Here is a 16998-nt window from a genome sequence, read left to right on the forward strand (position 1 = left end):
TAAAACCGTGATTTTTTTGCGAGTGTCTCATGACAGTGACGTAAGCGAGTGCGACGTTCGTGACAACAGCTGTGTGCAGATCAACAATGGATCATATATCGAGTGCAGAGAGAGTATGAGCGTGCAGCGTTTAAAGCGTGGAAGTACTGACCTTACTTTGAGTTTGATTCCATAAAAAGTGACAAAAACATTAGTGTCCGTTGTGCGTGGGAACAAAACTTCTTTTTACAGCGAAAAAAACCCCTAAACTTCCAAACAAGCACCGAGTAGCTACGACGTAATGGGAAACTCACAGAGAAACTCGCGGATTCTTCCACTGACCGCGGCACACCTGCACCAGGGTAACCCTCCGCCTACCCCACTCCTGCTTTACAGGTGAAAATAGAGCAACAGGACCGCTAGTCTTTGACTTTATTTATTTTCTGCTGTGTTTTACTTGCATCTATTTGAAAGACTGAGTGTAAACACACAAAATATTTTATTTTATGTGCTGGAATGTGCAGAAAATAGGTTTAAATGTTAAACTAATTTCTTCCAGTCAGAGAATGTTGCAGATAATTTAATGTTTGCTTGATGCATAAAGTTAAAAGATTAAAACTAATAAAACAAGTTTTAAAAAGAGACTTTTCCATTTGATCACATTTTGTATGATGGATTATGTAGAAAAAGTAGAATTGGGCTGAAAGATCTATCACTTTATCACCTATTCAGGTTGTAAATCGTGTTTTTAAAAAGTAACTAAGTAACTAAGTAATTAATTACTTTTGAAAATAAGTAATCAGTAAAGTAACGGGATTACTTTTTTGGGGAAGTAATCAGTAATTAGTTACCGATTACTTTTTTCAAGTAACTTGACCAACACTGCACATGATACAATTAAATCTGCGCAAATGTTTCATGATGAAAGAAAAAAAAATCAGTAATCAGAATTTTGTACCTGAGTTTGGTTACAAAACTAATTATGAGGGCCGGTCTTTCTTTACAAGCACTACTGTTACAACGACACTTATTTCTCTTTGTTATTATTTACAGCAAAGCAGTTTAACAAATTATCATAATCTAACCAGAAGCTCAGGATTAAAATTACTTTTTTTTTTTTAAATTGACCAACATCTAAAGAAAATGAAATGACAAATGTGCCGGTCTCATCGCACACAGCCTGGATCTCACTGCTCAGTCTCGGCCCCGGCCCACACAGTGGAACCATTCCTGTCTTCCTTCTGGACCTCGTTAGTTCCTTCAGGCCGAGTTGCTCCTGCGTTCTCGCCTTACTGGTGCTGCTTCTTTAACAACAGTCACAGCTTTCTCTCCACCACAGTTTGGACCCAAGCAGCACCATCTACAACTCAGCCTGTGGTGTCCTTATATAACCAATCTTTAAAAATAAGGGATAAAAAAATCGGATCGTGGCATCACTGTCACATTTTACAGAAATATAACTTACTTAGTTTTAAGAGTTTTAATCATTGGTGTTATCTTAAATTAGTTTTTAAATGTATAAATAGGATGGCCCCAGAGTGTCTCAATAGACACATCCAGAGACAAGACAGTAATCGTGTTACTAGGAAGGTGAACGGCAACTGCAAGATATCATATCGCAGATCTACTTTCGGTCAGTCAGCTTTTTCCATACAGGCCTGACGTCTGTGGAACTTCCAACCGACATCAAACTGATTACAGACATCAGATCTTTTACAATGAAGGTTAAAGGGAAACCAAAGTTGTCATTTTATCTGATGATTTTAAATTTTAAATTATTGTCTATCAATTGTAATTGTATTTATGATGTAATTTGGTTTTATGAAAATGTTTTATTGTAATATGTATTTATTTAGATTGTAAGCCCAACAAGGGACAATTGTTGAAAATGAGCAGTAGCTATAAACCTGTGCGGCACATCAGTCTCACGTCTTGCACTTGAACTATGTTTAACTGCACTGTCCCTTTTAAATAAATAAATTCAAAATTCACCTCCAGCTAACCTTGTTCCCTTATATAGAGAAATTGGGGCGTGTCGTATGCAGATAGTAAGACTACAAGATGTGAGCACAAGCCTGTGGATGTGGAGATAAACTGACTGACATGTGCACAGTGGGAAGAACAAACTGGCCGACGTGCTCATGTCATTAATCTAACGGAGAAATGGATTTTTTTTTTTTGAACATTTCCACACACACAGGTAAATGAAGCCCACGCTTCTGTTGTATGATCGGTCACACAGATGGTCTCACTGTCAGGTTCAAACAAAGCTGCCTGAGGCTGAATTAAACTCATCCTCTGGTCTTTATCACTGGAGCAGGAATTCACGCCGCTGACAGCGACTCCTTTTATACTCGACCTGCCTCAGGTGAGCGTCTGGATCAGCTGAAACTAAATGTCTGAAGAAAGCAGCACCAAACCAAAGAAGAAACTGTCACATGTATACAAACTCTTTCAGATAATAAGTAATTATACACAAACTATATGTATTCATTCACCTCTCATTCTGTCATCATCCGTCCCCAACTCCCACCCAGACGCCTGAATCATCGTCCCCACCTGGGTGGGGCAGATAAACTGGGCTGGACCCGTGTGAAGGGCTAAACATCTGAATTTTGGGGTGTCCAACATTTTACACACAGATTCCAGTCTCACGTTAAAGCTGTGCAGCGTCTTCACTGCTGCTGCCGTCTGTTTGAAACTGGGGGCTGTGGGGGCTTAATGCTGTCAGGTCTGTTTTCAGTGGATGCAACACTCACTAACATATCGGCGCGCTGCAAAGCTGTGCATTAAAGGAAGCATAGAAGTAAACACTGCGTCAAGACTTTTTTATTATTGAATTATTCAAAATTCTCGATGTATTGCAGTAGAAGGGTTAACAAACCATTTGTACCCACCTGGAAGGGTTAGGAGTCACAGCAAATGTCACAATGCAGAGCAGCCAAGAGGCTTTGGCTGTTGGCATTATATGAACAACATTAAATTTAAGTAACATATTAAAGTTGTAGCTGCAGTCAAAACTGCAACAGCTGCTGTGAACATTTGTGTCACTGTTTTTCACATCAACTATGAATATCAATGACTGCGGTTGGACACAGATGCTGCAGAGTTACAGATGACCGGGCTTCAGTTTGAACATTTAACTGGTTTTTCAAAAGCACATTAACCATGAAAATGCCCTGAATCAGTCCCAGATACATGAACCACCAGAACCAACGTCACGCAAGACATGACGATCCTGTAACGATTGAAGAGAGCACCTCTGACAAGAGAGGAAAAATAATTTACTGCCTGTAAATAATGAGAGCACTGCTTTACACTGGTGTGCATAAATAAGCTACACACTGTATCTGACAGTGATGAGCTCCCATCAACACCAGAAAGACACACGCAGGACGCCAGCGATGACCAAACCTCTACAGCACATTAAACAAAACTACTAATATCCTTATCTTAACGGCATTTACAAAGTCATTCGTTGTTTGTTTCTCTAACACAAAGCTGGACAGTATTTTTCTGTCTTCATTGTGTGATAAATACAAAGAAATGAACTGTTGGCCACCTTTTCTGGTCCTGCTCTCAGGAGTTTCTGGGAAGAAATATTTAATATATAAAACCTGCTTTGTGACGGCATACTTGCAGTTCTGGGCACATTCAGATAGCGTTCATGTTCTGACTCAGTGAAATCATTAATGACTTGGAGATCTGCAGAGAGGAGTGGGACAAAATCCACCCTGAGATGTGTGCAAAACTTTTGGTCAACTACAAGACGAGTCTGACCTCTGGCATTGGCAAAACCTTTTTTTTTGCACGTTTTCAAAGGGGTCAAATACTTTTTTCCTTCATTCAAATGCAAATTAGTGTAAACTGAAGTGCATCTTTGTTATGGTTCTGTCTCTCACGGTTCAAACCCACCATTGAAATGATGAACTGAACATTTCTCTGTTATTGGGCAAACGTACAGAATCAGCAGGGCTCAAGGAATCTGAACCGTATAACTTTCCTCAAAGTTTAGAAGTGCGAATATGAGAATTCTGAATAAACCTTCACAAGGCGCATTTGTAAAGTTGGACACTCTTGTTTGATGAGAACGCCTGGTTGGCAATCTCTGACCCAATTTATTCCAAAGGGTTTCTACTGGGTTAAGAATAGGACTCCACTTCCACACCAAAGTCCCTCATGTCGTCATGGAGTTTGTGCACCAGCGCACAGCCATGTTGGAACAGAAAGAGCTCATCATCAAATAGCTCCACAAATTTGGGAGCATGAAATTGTTTAAAATGTTTTGCTATGCTGAAGCGTCACAAGTTCCTTTCAATGAAACTAAGTAGCAACTCCTCACAAACAACCCCCCTCCAAACGTTACGCTTGGCACAAGTAATGTTCCCCCGGCAACCGCTGAACCTAGACTCGTCCATCAAGTTGCCAGACGGAGAAGTTAGACTCCTCACTCCAGAGAAAAGTCGCCGCTGCTCCAGAGTCCAGTGGAAGCGTGCTTTACAATTTGGATGAAGGTCATAGGTCAAAGTTGGCGACCTCGACGCAGCAGATTTAGAGGTAAAGACCCTTAAATGTTACACAGAAAGCCCCAGAAAACATGATAAACAAGTACTTGGAGACCGATTAACCCTTAAAAAACCAAAACAAACAAACAGTTTTGCATTTCATTGTTTTCTATGTTCTTTATAGATTTACAGAAGTTTCTGTTCTGGGTATCATAGAGATCATTTTCTGCAGTCACATGATCTGAGGAAGGCCCCATCATCATCACTAAAGATCCAGCCAAAACGACGTTACCAGTAGTGCAACTAGAAAACAAACATAAACCCAGAGATGTCCTCCTGGAGGGAGAGCGTAGGCCTGTTTAAACCATCCCGAAGCCTCTACCCTGGTGTAAGCCAATCAAATTAACTACCCTCTCCATCACTGCACCTCTGCAGGGGGCAACCCTACTGAGTATGCAAAAAGGGGAGTGGCCATAACAAAATGACGTGCTCTGCTCCCTGAGCTACAGCCGTCCCAGACACAGAGTGAGTCTGTTTGCTGCTTCCACCTTTAAACGGCCCAGGAACCACAATTAAGCCCGTAGTCTGAGAACCAAGGTACTGGAGCAGTCTTTGAAATCAGACGGGGCTTCTTGCTGCAGCATGCTGGAGGCTTTTCAGGAGGTTTGTAGAACAGCTGGTTGAATGAAGGAAATATAGCTAAGCTGGAAACCTGGAAAACATCTTCTTAACTACAAAAATATCGAAATACTCTCATATACAGTGAAAGGTCAAAGTCAAGATGTGTGATCTAAACTAAGGTACAGAAAATGTACCTTTACTCTGTTCTTGGAAGGTTTCTGACATTAACAGGAGACGAAAAGCATCCATGCAGTGTTTTGGTTTGGTGTGTGTTTGTGTGTGTTTGTGTGTGAGAGTGAACGAGTGAGGAGTTTGTGTCTGCAAGCCTGCGATGAAGAAAAGCGACAATATCAGCATTTTAAAGTTTGGCCTGAGCTGCGATGAAACATTTTTGTACTGCTGAAAACAGGTAATTATGATGGTTCATAATAATCCAGTGTGTTACCTAACAAGCCTCAGGTCACTGGCCCAGAGTTTTACCAGCCCATGTTTGTTGTTATCAACTCATGAAAAGCTTTTATTTTTATATTTTTAAATATTAACGACTTTAATTAACACAATATTTTATATTATTTCACTTTCAATCTGAAAAATGTTATAAAGCTTTTGGAAGAAGCTCTACCTGAGCTCAGCCTGTCAGACTGTAACACATGACTGCTGAATACGTTTGCACTGCAGGTCTAGTTTAGTCACAAACGTGGGTGAATCGCTCGCATTTCCATGGTGACAATGGCGCACTATAGACCGCTGGACACAAAGCGTCCACGCAAAGAATTTGTGTCAATTAAATTAGTTGAATAGTTGCATCCGTAACACATTTATTGTCCAATTTGAACCAAAAGTGTGATAGAGTCCATCCCTGAACACATTAACTGCAGTATTTGACATCACAGTAGCACCTGATGGGAACAGCAACGTCTTTTTACATGTTAAGGAACAGTTTTAAGGTGGTTGGGATGAGCAGCCTAACATGTGGTCAAAAAAGCCTCCAAGAGAATGTCTTACTTTATGTTCAAAACGTTTCGCCAAAGGGCGTGACCCGGGCAGAATAGTGATTTATTGGCGTGCTTACTGGAGAAACTTTGCCAGTAAGCACGAAACAGCTGTAACTCAAAGACACATTGTCCGATCCTCCCAACAGTGATGGGAATCCGGCCATGAACAGATTAATATGCCAGTTCTCATCAATAGTTGATGTCTGGTGGCTGGGGATTCGCCATGAAACAGGAAGCAGTTTTTGAGGGGTTTGGGAAGCTTGAAAAGTCATGAAATTTGGCAGAAACGTGCAGTGTGTTAAAAGCTCTCAGGTTTTATGGCTCTGGTCATTGAATATTACAAAATGGCTCTACGTTTCAACTGTGAAATCTTGCAGCTTCATGTAATGTCTCAAGATGTACAAAACATGTCTTGGAGCTAAACTCCAAACCCAGAAGAAAGGAAGCTATTCTGAATTTAAAGTATAATTTTGGCAGACTCACAGGGATTTCATCAGATCAACATGATCTTTGATGAGTTCAGTCTAAAGACCTTAGTGATGTTAAATTGTGAAGCTTTTGAATTTTTGTGAAATAATTCGCCACAGGAGAAGATATCGCATATCTCACCTGAACATTGTTCAATCTGCCCCAGTGGCACGCTGAAGCATCCAGTTAACCTCAAAAAAGTTAAGTCCGTTCATCTGGATGTAGCATTTTCATGGGGAGAAACTTTTTATCACTCATCCAAGAAGTCACTTGTATATGTCAACTGAGAAAATGTTACGTCCAGATTCAACTTTTGGGAATCTATCCCAGACTCCCAAATTCCTGATGGAAGACAGAGACTGGAGATATCTATGTGCCAATATTAGGTCGTGTTTATAGTTCCACCTACTGTCAAAAAGAAACACAGTAGCTTATAATCATGATCCAATCTATTAGGGGGGGGCGATATAAACGATATACGATAGAAACGATATGAATTTGGCCAACAATAGAGATTTTGACTGGTATGCGATAGCGCATGTTGATGATGTCATCAAGCTGCGCCTGTTTTGGTCGAAAGCATCGCAGCGGCTACAACAATTATCATCTGCAAATTATGCCGACAGTAAAAGCAAAGAGATGAAGCACTTTTGAAATATGGGGAAAGCCAAAAACTGTGTTTCCTCCACTTCCGTAACATTGATTCATTAATGCTGAATTCTCTTGCAGCTGCTCCATTCCCATGTTGCTGCAGTACATTAATGACTAACCTCGTATTGTGGATGAATAATCTCAGTTGTTCTCCTGACTGAAGTTTGGCCGTGTACAGCATCCTGCTATGCGATTGCATTTGTCCCTGACCACCAGAATCCCTCACGTTAACTTTTATCGAGTGGAAAAAAGTTGGCGTTCATCCTCCAGCTTCACTGTGCTAATGTTATGCTAACATAGCTGTGTCGCTAGCGATCACGTAGCACAACATTATATACCAGCTAGCCCAACTTCAGTAACCCTGCAAACGCCACTGCTGTTTAGTTTTCTGTCTTCATTTATGTTGGAAGTGATAGCAGAGCTGTACGTTTGAGTTAGTTTCAGAAATCTCTCAGTCAGAACATGGTATGAAATGTTTAGGTGTAAACTAGCGAGCTAACTAATATCGCATATCTCAACTGAACATTGTTCAATCGGCCCCAGTGGCACGCTGAATCATCCAGTTAACCTCAAAAAAGTTAAGTCCGTTCATCTGGATGTAGCATTTTCATGGGGAGAAACTTTTCATCACTCATCCAAGAAGTCACTTGTATATGTCAACTGAGAAAATGTTACGTCCAGATTCAACTTTTGGGAATCTATCCCAGACTCCCAAATTCCTGATGGAAGACAGAAGACATCGTGTCCAAATTCATGGGCTGCATCCTCCTGAGGCCGCATTTGTAGACCAATTACGTCACAGCGACGCGCCGAAGGCTGTCCAAATTCGTAGACTCCTCCAAATGCAGCCGACAAATGCGTCCTCCTTTTCCCCGAATTTGAAGGATGGGTCGGGTGTGTCCTTCGTGGCCCACCATATCCCAGAATTCATAGCGCGGCCCAGCCAAACTCCAGTTTCCAACAATGGCGGCCGCTACTAAGTTTTAAAATTACTCTTACTAATCTTTCTGGGTCACAAAATAAACTTTTAACATATTTTCAGGCGAGAAAGTAGCTGTGTAAACATCAAATATCTGCTCGGTTTATCAAGATATCGCACATTTGCAAAAGTGCTTCGACGTTTTCGGAGACGTCTGCTACCCACCAGCTCGATAGCTCGCCGGGAGCTCGAGGGTCACTGATGCGGCTGAGAACGGAACAACTCCCGGCACATCATTTTCAGATCACCGCGGAGTTTCGCTGCTCGGGTTAAACGTAATATATAAGTCACTTTAGACAACCTAAAATGTTATTGTTGGGCTTTTTTCAGTGTTTTATTTGTTCGTGAGTAAATCGGTTTGGCTGAGATTAAAGTTATTAGATTAGATAAAATAAAACTTTATTAATCCCCCGGGTGGGTTCCTCCTTGGTTTTTACACAGCTGACTAAACGTCAAACAGAAAACTGATTAAACAGAAGTGTGAGACGGTCGAGAGTTTACTCCAGTGTCCTGTTATATTTTAGACAGCAAGGAGCAGACGGCCGAGTTTATTAAACTCCACCGAGACAGCGGTGACGCTAATCAGAAGGCTAGACCGTCCAATTTCACAGCCGTTTACTTCCGGCCTACCCGACCTCCTGAGGACCCGGCCCACGTAGACCGCGAAGGCCGGGTCCTCAGGAGGATGCAGCCCATGAATTTGGACACGACCAGTGACTGGAGATATCTATGTGCCAATATTAGGTCGTGTTTATAGTTCCACCTACTGTCAAAAAGAAACACAGTAGGTTATAATCATGATCCAGTCTATGCAACATTTTAATTGATGGTTCCACTCGATATGTATCAGCATGTCATATAGTTAGTGGGGGTTCTATATTGCCACCTAGTGGGCACAGAAGGTAAATGGTCAGTTGTAAACAGACTGTTAGCGCTTTTCTGCTCCAAGCACTCAAAGAGCAGTTAGTGAGGAAGTGATGTGACACTGAATCAGCCATGTGACTGTGACTCACCCTGCAGCACACTGGCTGTTCCCAGGCTGCGAGGGCCCTTTCATTGCTGCTGTAAATGTCATCATTTTGTTGGCGTCTGTCAAAACATGGATAGAGTTCTGTCGACTTCTTACTGGCCATGTCATTTATTTCTATTGAGGAGAAGTTAACTTTGAAATCAGTATTTCTCATTTTATTAAACCTGTTTAAACAATCACCTGTGCGCTCAGTTGGGTGTATGCTGAAGGTGAGAGGACCACGTCACCAGGCAACAGGAAGATACAGGTCAAAGGTTAGAGAGTTCACAGAGCCAGGGACAAGGGGAGGGGGGGGGGGGGGATTTCCTGTTTCACTCACTCATAGAACGAGCTAAGCTCTACAAAAACAAAGTCTTCATTAAGCAAAACACTGAAACTCTGACTGTGACGGCTGTAGCAAATAAACCCAACCAACAGTGTCCATCCTTCTTCTTCTTGGCTTTAAACAAGAAGCTCGTTTTATCTTCAGTGAAGATTCTGACCGGTACAGTTAGAGAGTTGAACGTTTGAGCTCTCTCTCAAACCCACGTTGACATATATGTGTAAATATTAAAAAATGTCCCCGTCTCGTCCCTGCGGGCGGTCTATCCTTCAAGCTCGGGTCTTCTACCAGAGGCCTGCGCAGTATCTCAGCTGTTCCCAGGACTGCGCTCTCCTAGACAGAGATCTCCGATGTTGTTCCCAGGATCTGCTGGAGCCACTCGCCTAGCTTGGGAGTCACTGCACCGAGTGCTCCAATTACCACTGGGACCACCGTCACCTTCTCCCTCCAGCTCTTCTCTGAGCCCTTGGTATTTCTCCAGGTTCTCGTGTTCCTTCTTCCTGATGTTGTTGTCATTCAGTATCGCTACATCAATCACTACAGCTGTTTTCTTCTGCTTGTCCAACACTACAATGTCAGGTTGGTTAGCCTGTATCTGGAAGTCCCACGGGACCTCAGGTCGGCCATTCTCCACCAGCCTAGGCTAGGGCTGCTCAATTAATCGAATTTTAATCTCGATTACAATCTGGGCTTTCAACGATCATTAACAACGACTGAGCCGATTATTAGCCCCTCCCTCGTGCTTTACTCTCGCGCTGCTCCGTGTGGCAAATCGAGCGCACCTCTCTGCATTTCGAACACGCGTCACAACAATTAAGAGCAGCGGTCTCCAACCTTTTTTGCGCCACGGACCGGTTTATGCCCGACAATATTTTCATGGACCGGCCTTTAAGGTGTCGCGGATAAATACAACAAAATAAAACTAGTACCGGTACCGGAAAAAAGAAGATTTATTCATAACACACGTGAAAAGACCCAGGAAAACCGAGTAAACGATAAAACGATAACAAAATAACGCTGAAAACCGATAAAAACCCTGAAAACTAGACATTTCACACCTGAGCCTCAACTCTCGCGGCCCGGTACCAAACGACTCACGAGGCCCGGGGGTTGGGGACCGCTGATTAAGAGGACCCGAGGGAAGCTCGGAAAGCTCAGCAGAAGTTATTTGGAGAGGAGAGTGATGCTGTTGGTTGAAAAGAGGTAAAAAAAACTTGAGTGGTGTGGAAACATTATGGGTTCATGAGTCAGACGTGGATCAAGTAGACACAGTGTGTAAACTTTGCTACAGTGTCGTAGCTGCACCACAGAGCAACACTGCAAAGTTCACTAAACATAGATGTTTACATTTTTCATTTATTTCTTATATTGCAAACATTTGCACTGTTATCAGTATTTACACTATTTTATATTATTTTTGACAATCTTTAGAGTCATTATTCAACACATTGTTATTGTTAAATAAATATCGTCAAATAATCGAGATCTCAGTGAAAATAATCGTGATTATCATTTTTGACATAATCGAGCAGCCCTAGCCTCGGGGGCTTCTCCCATTTTCCCCTCGGGACGTCCAGATTGAGGTTCGCCCATGCAGAAGCAGGTTGGAAGGCAATAACAGAGAAGCCCAGGATTGGGTTTAGTCAATGAACAGAGGTGTAGGATGACATCATGACAGACATCTTGGATTAGTAATCCATATTCTGGAGACTCTGCTCAATGATTCTCCTGCTGCCTGGTTCTTCATGTGTCCATAACCCGCCCAGACAACCCACTCAGTCAACAATAGTTCAGTTTTCTCTAACTACAGTCTGTTAGCAGCTGTGTCATTCTCATTTTCACATGTCATAACACCAATTAAGTGCTGACAACTCAATGCCCAATAATAACAGTCAGTATCTTCATGCATCCTGACTAAATGTTAAAACAAAGAGGCAACCAGGACACTAACTGATGACTTTAATTTCTCTAATTGTTACAGTCAGTTTCAGTGTTTTGCTCACAAAAACCCAAAACACATAAGTAACTGGCCGTATTCACACAGACTTTCTTTTACATGCATGTTCACTCCAAAATATAAATGTAAATAATCTGTTACTAATCCAGTCTTGCTTTTAAACCGTGTGGTATCAGAGGCCACTCCTCAGTTTCAATAACAGGACTCGGCGCCTCAGTGTGTAAGGTTTCCATCCAGCCACAGAAACATGTTTTTTCATGCATTCCTCAAATTCCACATCTGATACGTGTACGTGCTACTCTGAGTTGTAATGACAGTGAAGGAAAAATTATCTTTAGCCTCAATCACGGCATTCACTACGTTTCCTGAGCTTTAGGTTCCATCTAAACGTTAAGCAGAAATCAAGCGTGGAAGTCAGAGTAAAATAGAAAGGTCACTGAATGTTTGTAGGTCTATACCACTGAGGTTTGTCCCACATTTCAACTTCCTCCATTCTACATGTATCATAGCTAAATCCAAGTCTAGTATTTCTTTGGTCTTTCTGGGAATCTGTGGCCAAAACTTGCAATTAATTCTTCAGACGAGTCATCAAACCTCAAATCATTTTTTAGTAAAAAGAAAAGAAAAGACTTTAAAACCAAAAACAAACTTGTGGAAGCGAGCATTACCAGTTAGGTAACATAACTAATGTAACCGACCCAATAGCTCAGGGGAAGGAAAATTAAAGATTCGTGTATTTTACTGCAACATTTTCATATTAAGACCAAGGACAAACTGTCCACTTTCACTCTCTCTTAACCAGTAAGTGTTGTTGTTGTGTGGCTAGTTGCACTGATACGGGAAAATCCACCTGTTGGCTGTAACATTCAGGTTTGTAAAGCACTTTAGAAATGAGAGAAGTGTGAAGGGTCTGTTTGAGTGAGCTGACAAGTGGTTCACCGACATGCTGGAGTCAGAAACTCCACGTTTTCCTGGTCTGTGATGCTGTAAACAGTTTACCGATCAGGAATCCCATCAGTACGTCTGCAGGGAAAATAGATCGTGTGTGCACAACGGGGCGGAAACAAAAACCCCGAAGACAGTCCAAGGAAGAGACGCCACACTTTTTTCACGTCAATGTTTAAAAGTTTAACTTTAAACTGTCAGAAAAACAAAAACAACTCATTCCTTTGATTTATATGTCAAACTGAAATTCAACATCTCAAGTACAGTCAAAGGTCAAACTCAGCTAAATAAGATGTATCAGAAATGTGCCTTGACTCTGTCTTCTAGATTTTTAAATATTAAAGCAATTTAATTAAGACTTTATATTATTTTTCCTTCAATCTGAAAAATGTTGCAACAACCTTGAAATAAATATGGTCTCGTACACCCCATGCCCCCCTTTAGTTGCACCCCTGTTTGCTGCAGGTATTTGCTTTGATGTAAAATCTTCAGCAAACAATTGAAACATGTATCAGACTAAGTTAACAGTTCATCTGCATATTTGAACACTTCTGAAGGCTTACTGGTTGGAGCAGCTACAAAGTTTCTTTTTCTTCATGTCAGAGTTCGTTGGTGCTTTGATGAAAGACTCCCACGAGCTTTTTCCCAGTAAAGGTTTTAATTGTAGTGACAGGAACAGACGCGACTGTTCTGAACTCTAGAAACACATTTTCTTTCGCTCTCCCTGAGCTCACCAGAGACTGAACATGAACAGTACATCCTTCATTTGAACATAAATGTCACTGTTGCAGCCAAAGTTAGCACAAAGTGAAACCCTTTAATGGATTTTTCGTTTAAGTCTCATTATATTGGTTCAGTTATTAATTAGTTTATGTCAACTAATTAAAGTCTATCAGCAGCAACCAACCAGCCAACCAAACGTTACTTGGATGTAATGTTCTGTACTGACAGGAGATGGCGCTAAACACGTCTCTAAAACTTTAAGCAGCTTCACAGACAGTTACGTCTATGTGAGGGCTCCATGACGTCGATCAGTCATTATTCATGTCTATTTTAATCCAGTGCTAGAAAACTGAGCCCAAATATCTACCTTCATGTGCGGTCGTCTTTATTTTATGTACGTTGCTTCGTTTTCTAAATGGAAAAAAAAGATAAAGAGCCAACTAGAAACCCAAACCCGCACAGGTCACTGGTCTATCAGGTCAGGACTGGTCAGGGCTGACCCTACATAAATATGTGTCAGTTGTTTTGAGAATTAAACATCACAACAACTCAGCAATGCAACAGTAACATGAACACTTTGTGAGTGTAATAAAAGTCACTGAAGTTCCTGAAATCTGGCCCAGTTCAGGAGAAACACCCCACCCACCACAAGTTACAACATACTTGTGGATTCTTCTGTCAGCTGTAATCCTCACAAATAAACAGAACTGAGGTGAAACAAGCCAAAAATAAGGAATTACTAAACCTGAACTTTCCGAACACACAAACTGCAAAGAGTCCAACGGTTCCGTCCAGTCTCGGGCAGGAGATGAGTGGAACATCAGGAGACCATCAGTGATGCCTTTTATATGAGACACATCTGTGTGGAGCAGGCACGAGTACTGTGACACTTAAGTCCAATAGATACTGTACACCAAGCTTATCTGCTTCAGACTCGACAGCAAAGACTCCACATTAGAGAAAACCTGATAGGCTGTGACATGTCCGAGGCAGGGCCACGATCAGCACTTTATCTGCTGCACTCCGCATTTGTAACTAACTTTAACCGGTCACATCATTTCCTATTACGTTTCCACAGTTTTTCCTTCTCTTTTGGTGTCGTGGGAGTGCTTCAGTACGAACAAACACTAAAGACAGAGCTTTTTGGTCCAGCTAAGGGAAGAGAGCCCAACGCGCTACGTGGATATTTGTGGTTTATTAACGAAGCAGATAAAAAGCGCGTTCAGTTAGTAAACAAAGAGGTGCTGGACCCACGCTGACACTGTGGCAAAACGGAAAACACGCCAAACCAGCACTCATCGCTCCTTACCTGTGATCATCTCCCGCTTGCCTTCATCCAGGTGACTAGAAATCACATCTCCCATGATCAGTGGAGCGTCCCACGCGAACGCTGCGTCAGACCGACAACTACTTTTTAACACAAACAACAAAATCTACAGAGACGTGTCTCCTGCCACAGCAGCCCTGTGCGCTCATGAAATGACTGCAGCGTCAGTAATAACGGCTGGTGCCAAACACTCAAGTCGAAGCGGTCGAAAGGAAGTTCAAGCTGTGGAAGAACTGTGCGTTTTTTCTCGGGCAGACACACCCTCCTCTGAAGTAGGAGGAGAACTTCTGCCGTGCGGCCACGTTACGTTAACGTCTCGTTGGGAAACAGCAGCGCTGTGGGACAGAGAAGGTTATTATAGAGCAGCTGGACAATGGAGAAGAAGTCAAAGGAGTAAAAAAGAAGAAGATACAACGGCAAGAGAGAGATTTGGTCATACAGGTTTAAATAAAGAAGATGAATAAGCACGAGACAGGAAATTATGAATTTTATGGACAAGAGGAGACATTTGACCGTGTGATGTTAGAATAAATACAGGCAAATACTCACATTACAGAAAAACAGAGTTCAGTTAAGGGTGAAATAAATATTACAAAGGAACGCAGGGCGATATTTGGGTTTTTAAGAGCAAGTGGTGTTTATATGAGAATATAGACGTATAAACCGACTGAGCCACACTCCAGTCCAGAAGGTGGCGCTAATGCCCCTGGTTCGCCAACCGCAGCAAATAGCGACCACAGGGCTGCAGCCATGATAAATCCTGAGGCCAACACAATCACCATTATTTTCCTTTTCCTGACCTCGATGGAAAACATCACAAGGTCAAGAAAAGCTTTGAAGGATAATCGTTTCTGTAATTTTACTGTTTTTGTTGATTAACAAATGTTTCCATTAATGTTTGATGTTTGATGGAAGAAGAAAGAAAACAGTAAAATGTTAAAATACAGTTTTATTACAATGAGTTTGAAGAATACACGTTACTGCCTCTAAAACTATATTAAAATTACTGTCGTTAAATATCATTTCGGCCCACAGGATCTTAGCTCGGTCACTCTTCACCACGCTGGAGGGCGTCTCCTGTTTTGACCTCAGGACTCCCATATTCCCATATCCCCTCCATATTCGGCACAGATGTTTCTGTATACTATGCTGGACACTTGGTTATGGCGTTCCAGTTCCTGTGCTGCCATGATTAGCACCTCTGTGCTGTCTTTCAGTCCAGCTTTGTCCAGCCACTGGTAGCATTTCTGGATGTCAGCCACCTCCTCTATCTGCCGGTGGTACATACGGTGCAGGGGCCTGTCCTTCCATGATGCTTCCTCCTCTTCCTCCTCTTTCTTGGGCTTCTGCTGCCTGAGGTATTCACTGAGCACGCGGTCGGTTGGGCTCATCTTCCTGATGTATTCGTGGATGTTTGTTGTCTCGTCCTGGACTGTGGTGCTGACACTCACCTCCTTCCTTCCACTTAGCGTTCAGCCTCAGGCTGCTGGCCTTGGGGTGACCCGTGGCACATTACGCACATGGACATAAATACGTAGTTCTTACTTGTGCGCTGTCGGTGTTGCGTACTACACAATAACATTCAATATTCAATATTTACTGTTAGTTGCAGTTATCTAGGTTATTGCTGTGGTGTCATGTTTATTGTGTTTATTGTGTTTATTGTGTTTCCCTCTTTTTGCTTGTTTTCCTTTTTATTTGTTTTTTTAGTGTCTTCTCTTACGGTCCTTCTTCCCCTCTGTTGTTCTTTCTCTCTCCCTTTCTTATCCCCCAGTCATGTCTGTCCCGTCTGTAACAACTTGAAATAAAATAAAATAAATAATAATAATAACAAAGGTCAACCGAATGGACCAGTATGGCAAGGCTGTGATGATCCACCTGGTAAAGTAAATCAGTTGGGCATCTTTCTTGGCCATCAGACAATAATTCTGATGGCTAAAGACGGGACAGGCAAAAAACCCAAATTGATAAAACGTGTAAAAGGAAGAAGTCCAGCGATGAAACAGACAGGCTTCTTTCCCTCTTACACAAGAAATATCTTGTAACTCACCAATCCCATGGACTCACACTCTCAAAGAAACCACATAAACCTCCCCTAAGCATAACTTCTGCTCCTGTAAACACCAATTTTCATCCCCCAAGAAAATCACACACAAAACGCCCCCCCCCCCCCCCCCCCCCCATCTTATCTTGAATAAGTTGGCTGTTGATTTTCTTTACTCATTTCAGGTATTAGCAGTAAAACAGTTGCATGTTTAGTCATCTGGGAATTTACCCAGATTTGTTTATTTATTTATTTAGACAGCGATCTTGACCCCCCCCCCCAATATTCAGCACAAAGTTACGCCGATGCACGAACTAATGTGTACACTTGTGTCTACATTCATATTTTGTTAAATACGAACAAAATGATGGCAGAAGCTCTGCCAAGTGTCTGCACAGACAGAGAGGCTTCAGTAAGAGGGAAGAATCTGTGTTCACGTTTGTTTGTTTGTT

General features: G+C 42.0%; 1 protein-coding gene across 1 annotated transcript in view; it reads right to left on the minus strand.

Moving 5' to 3' along the window:
- The window catches only part of niban2b (niban apoptosis regulator 2b), a 31223-nt gene extending 16470 nt beyond the window's left edge, over positions 1 to 14753 (minus strand). The window contains exon 1 of the mRNA XM_087848857.1: positions 14485 to 14753. Coding sequence (XP_087704983.1) covers positions 14485 to 14539 — 55 coding nt within the window. The 5' untranslated portion in view covers positions 14540 to 14753. The remainder of the gene's footprint in view (positions 1 to 14484) is intronic.
- Positions 14754 to 16998: the final 2245 nt, after the last annotated feature.

This window comes from Neolamprologus brichardi, chromosome 12, assembly GCF_056152115.1.
Source record: "Neolamprologus brichardi isolate AB-2024 chromosome 12, ASM5615211v1, whole genome shotgun sequence".
NCBI lineage: Eukaryota > Metazoa > Chordata > Actinopteri > Cichliformes > Cichlidae > Neolamprologus > Neolamprologus brichardi.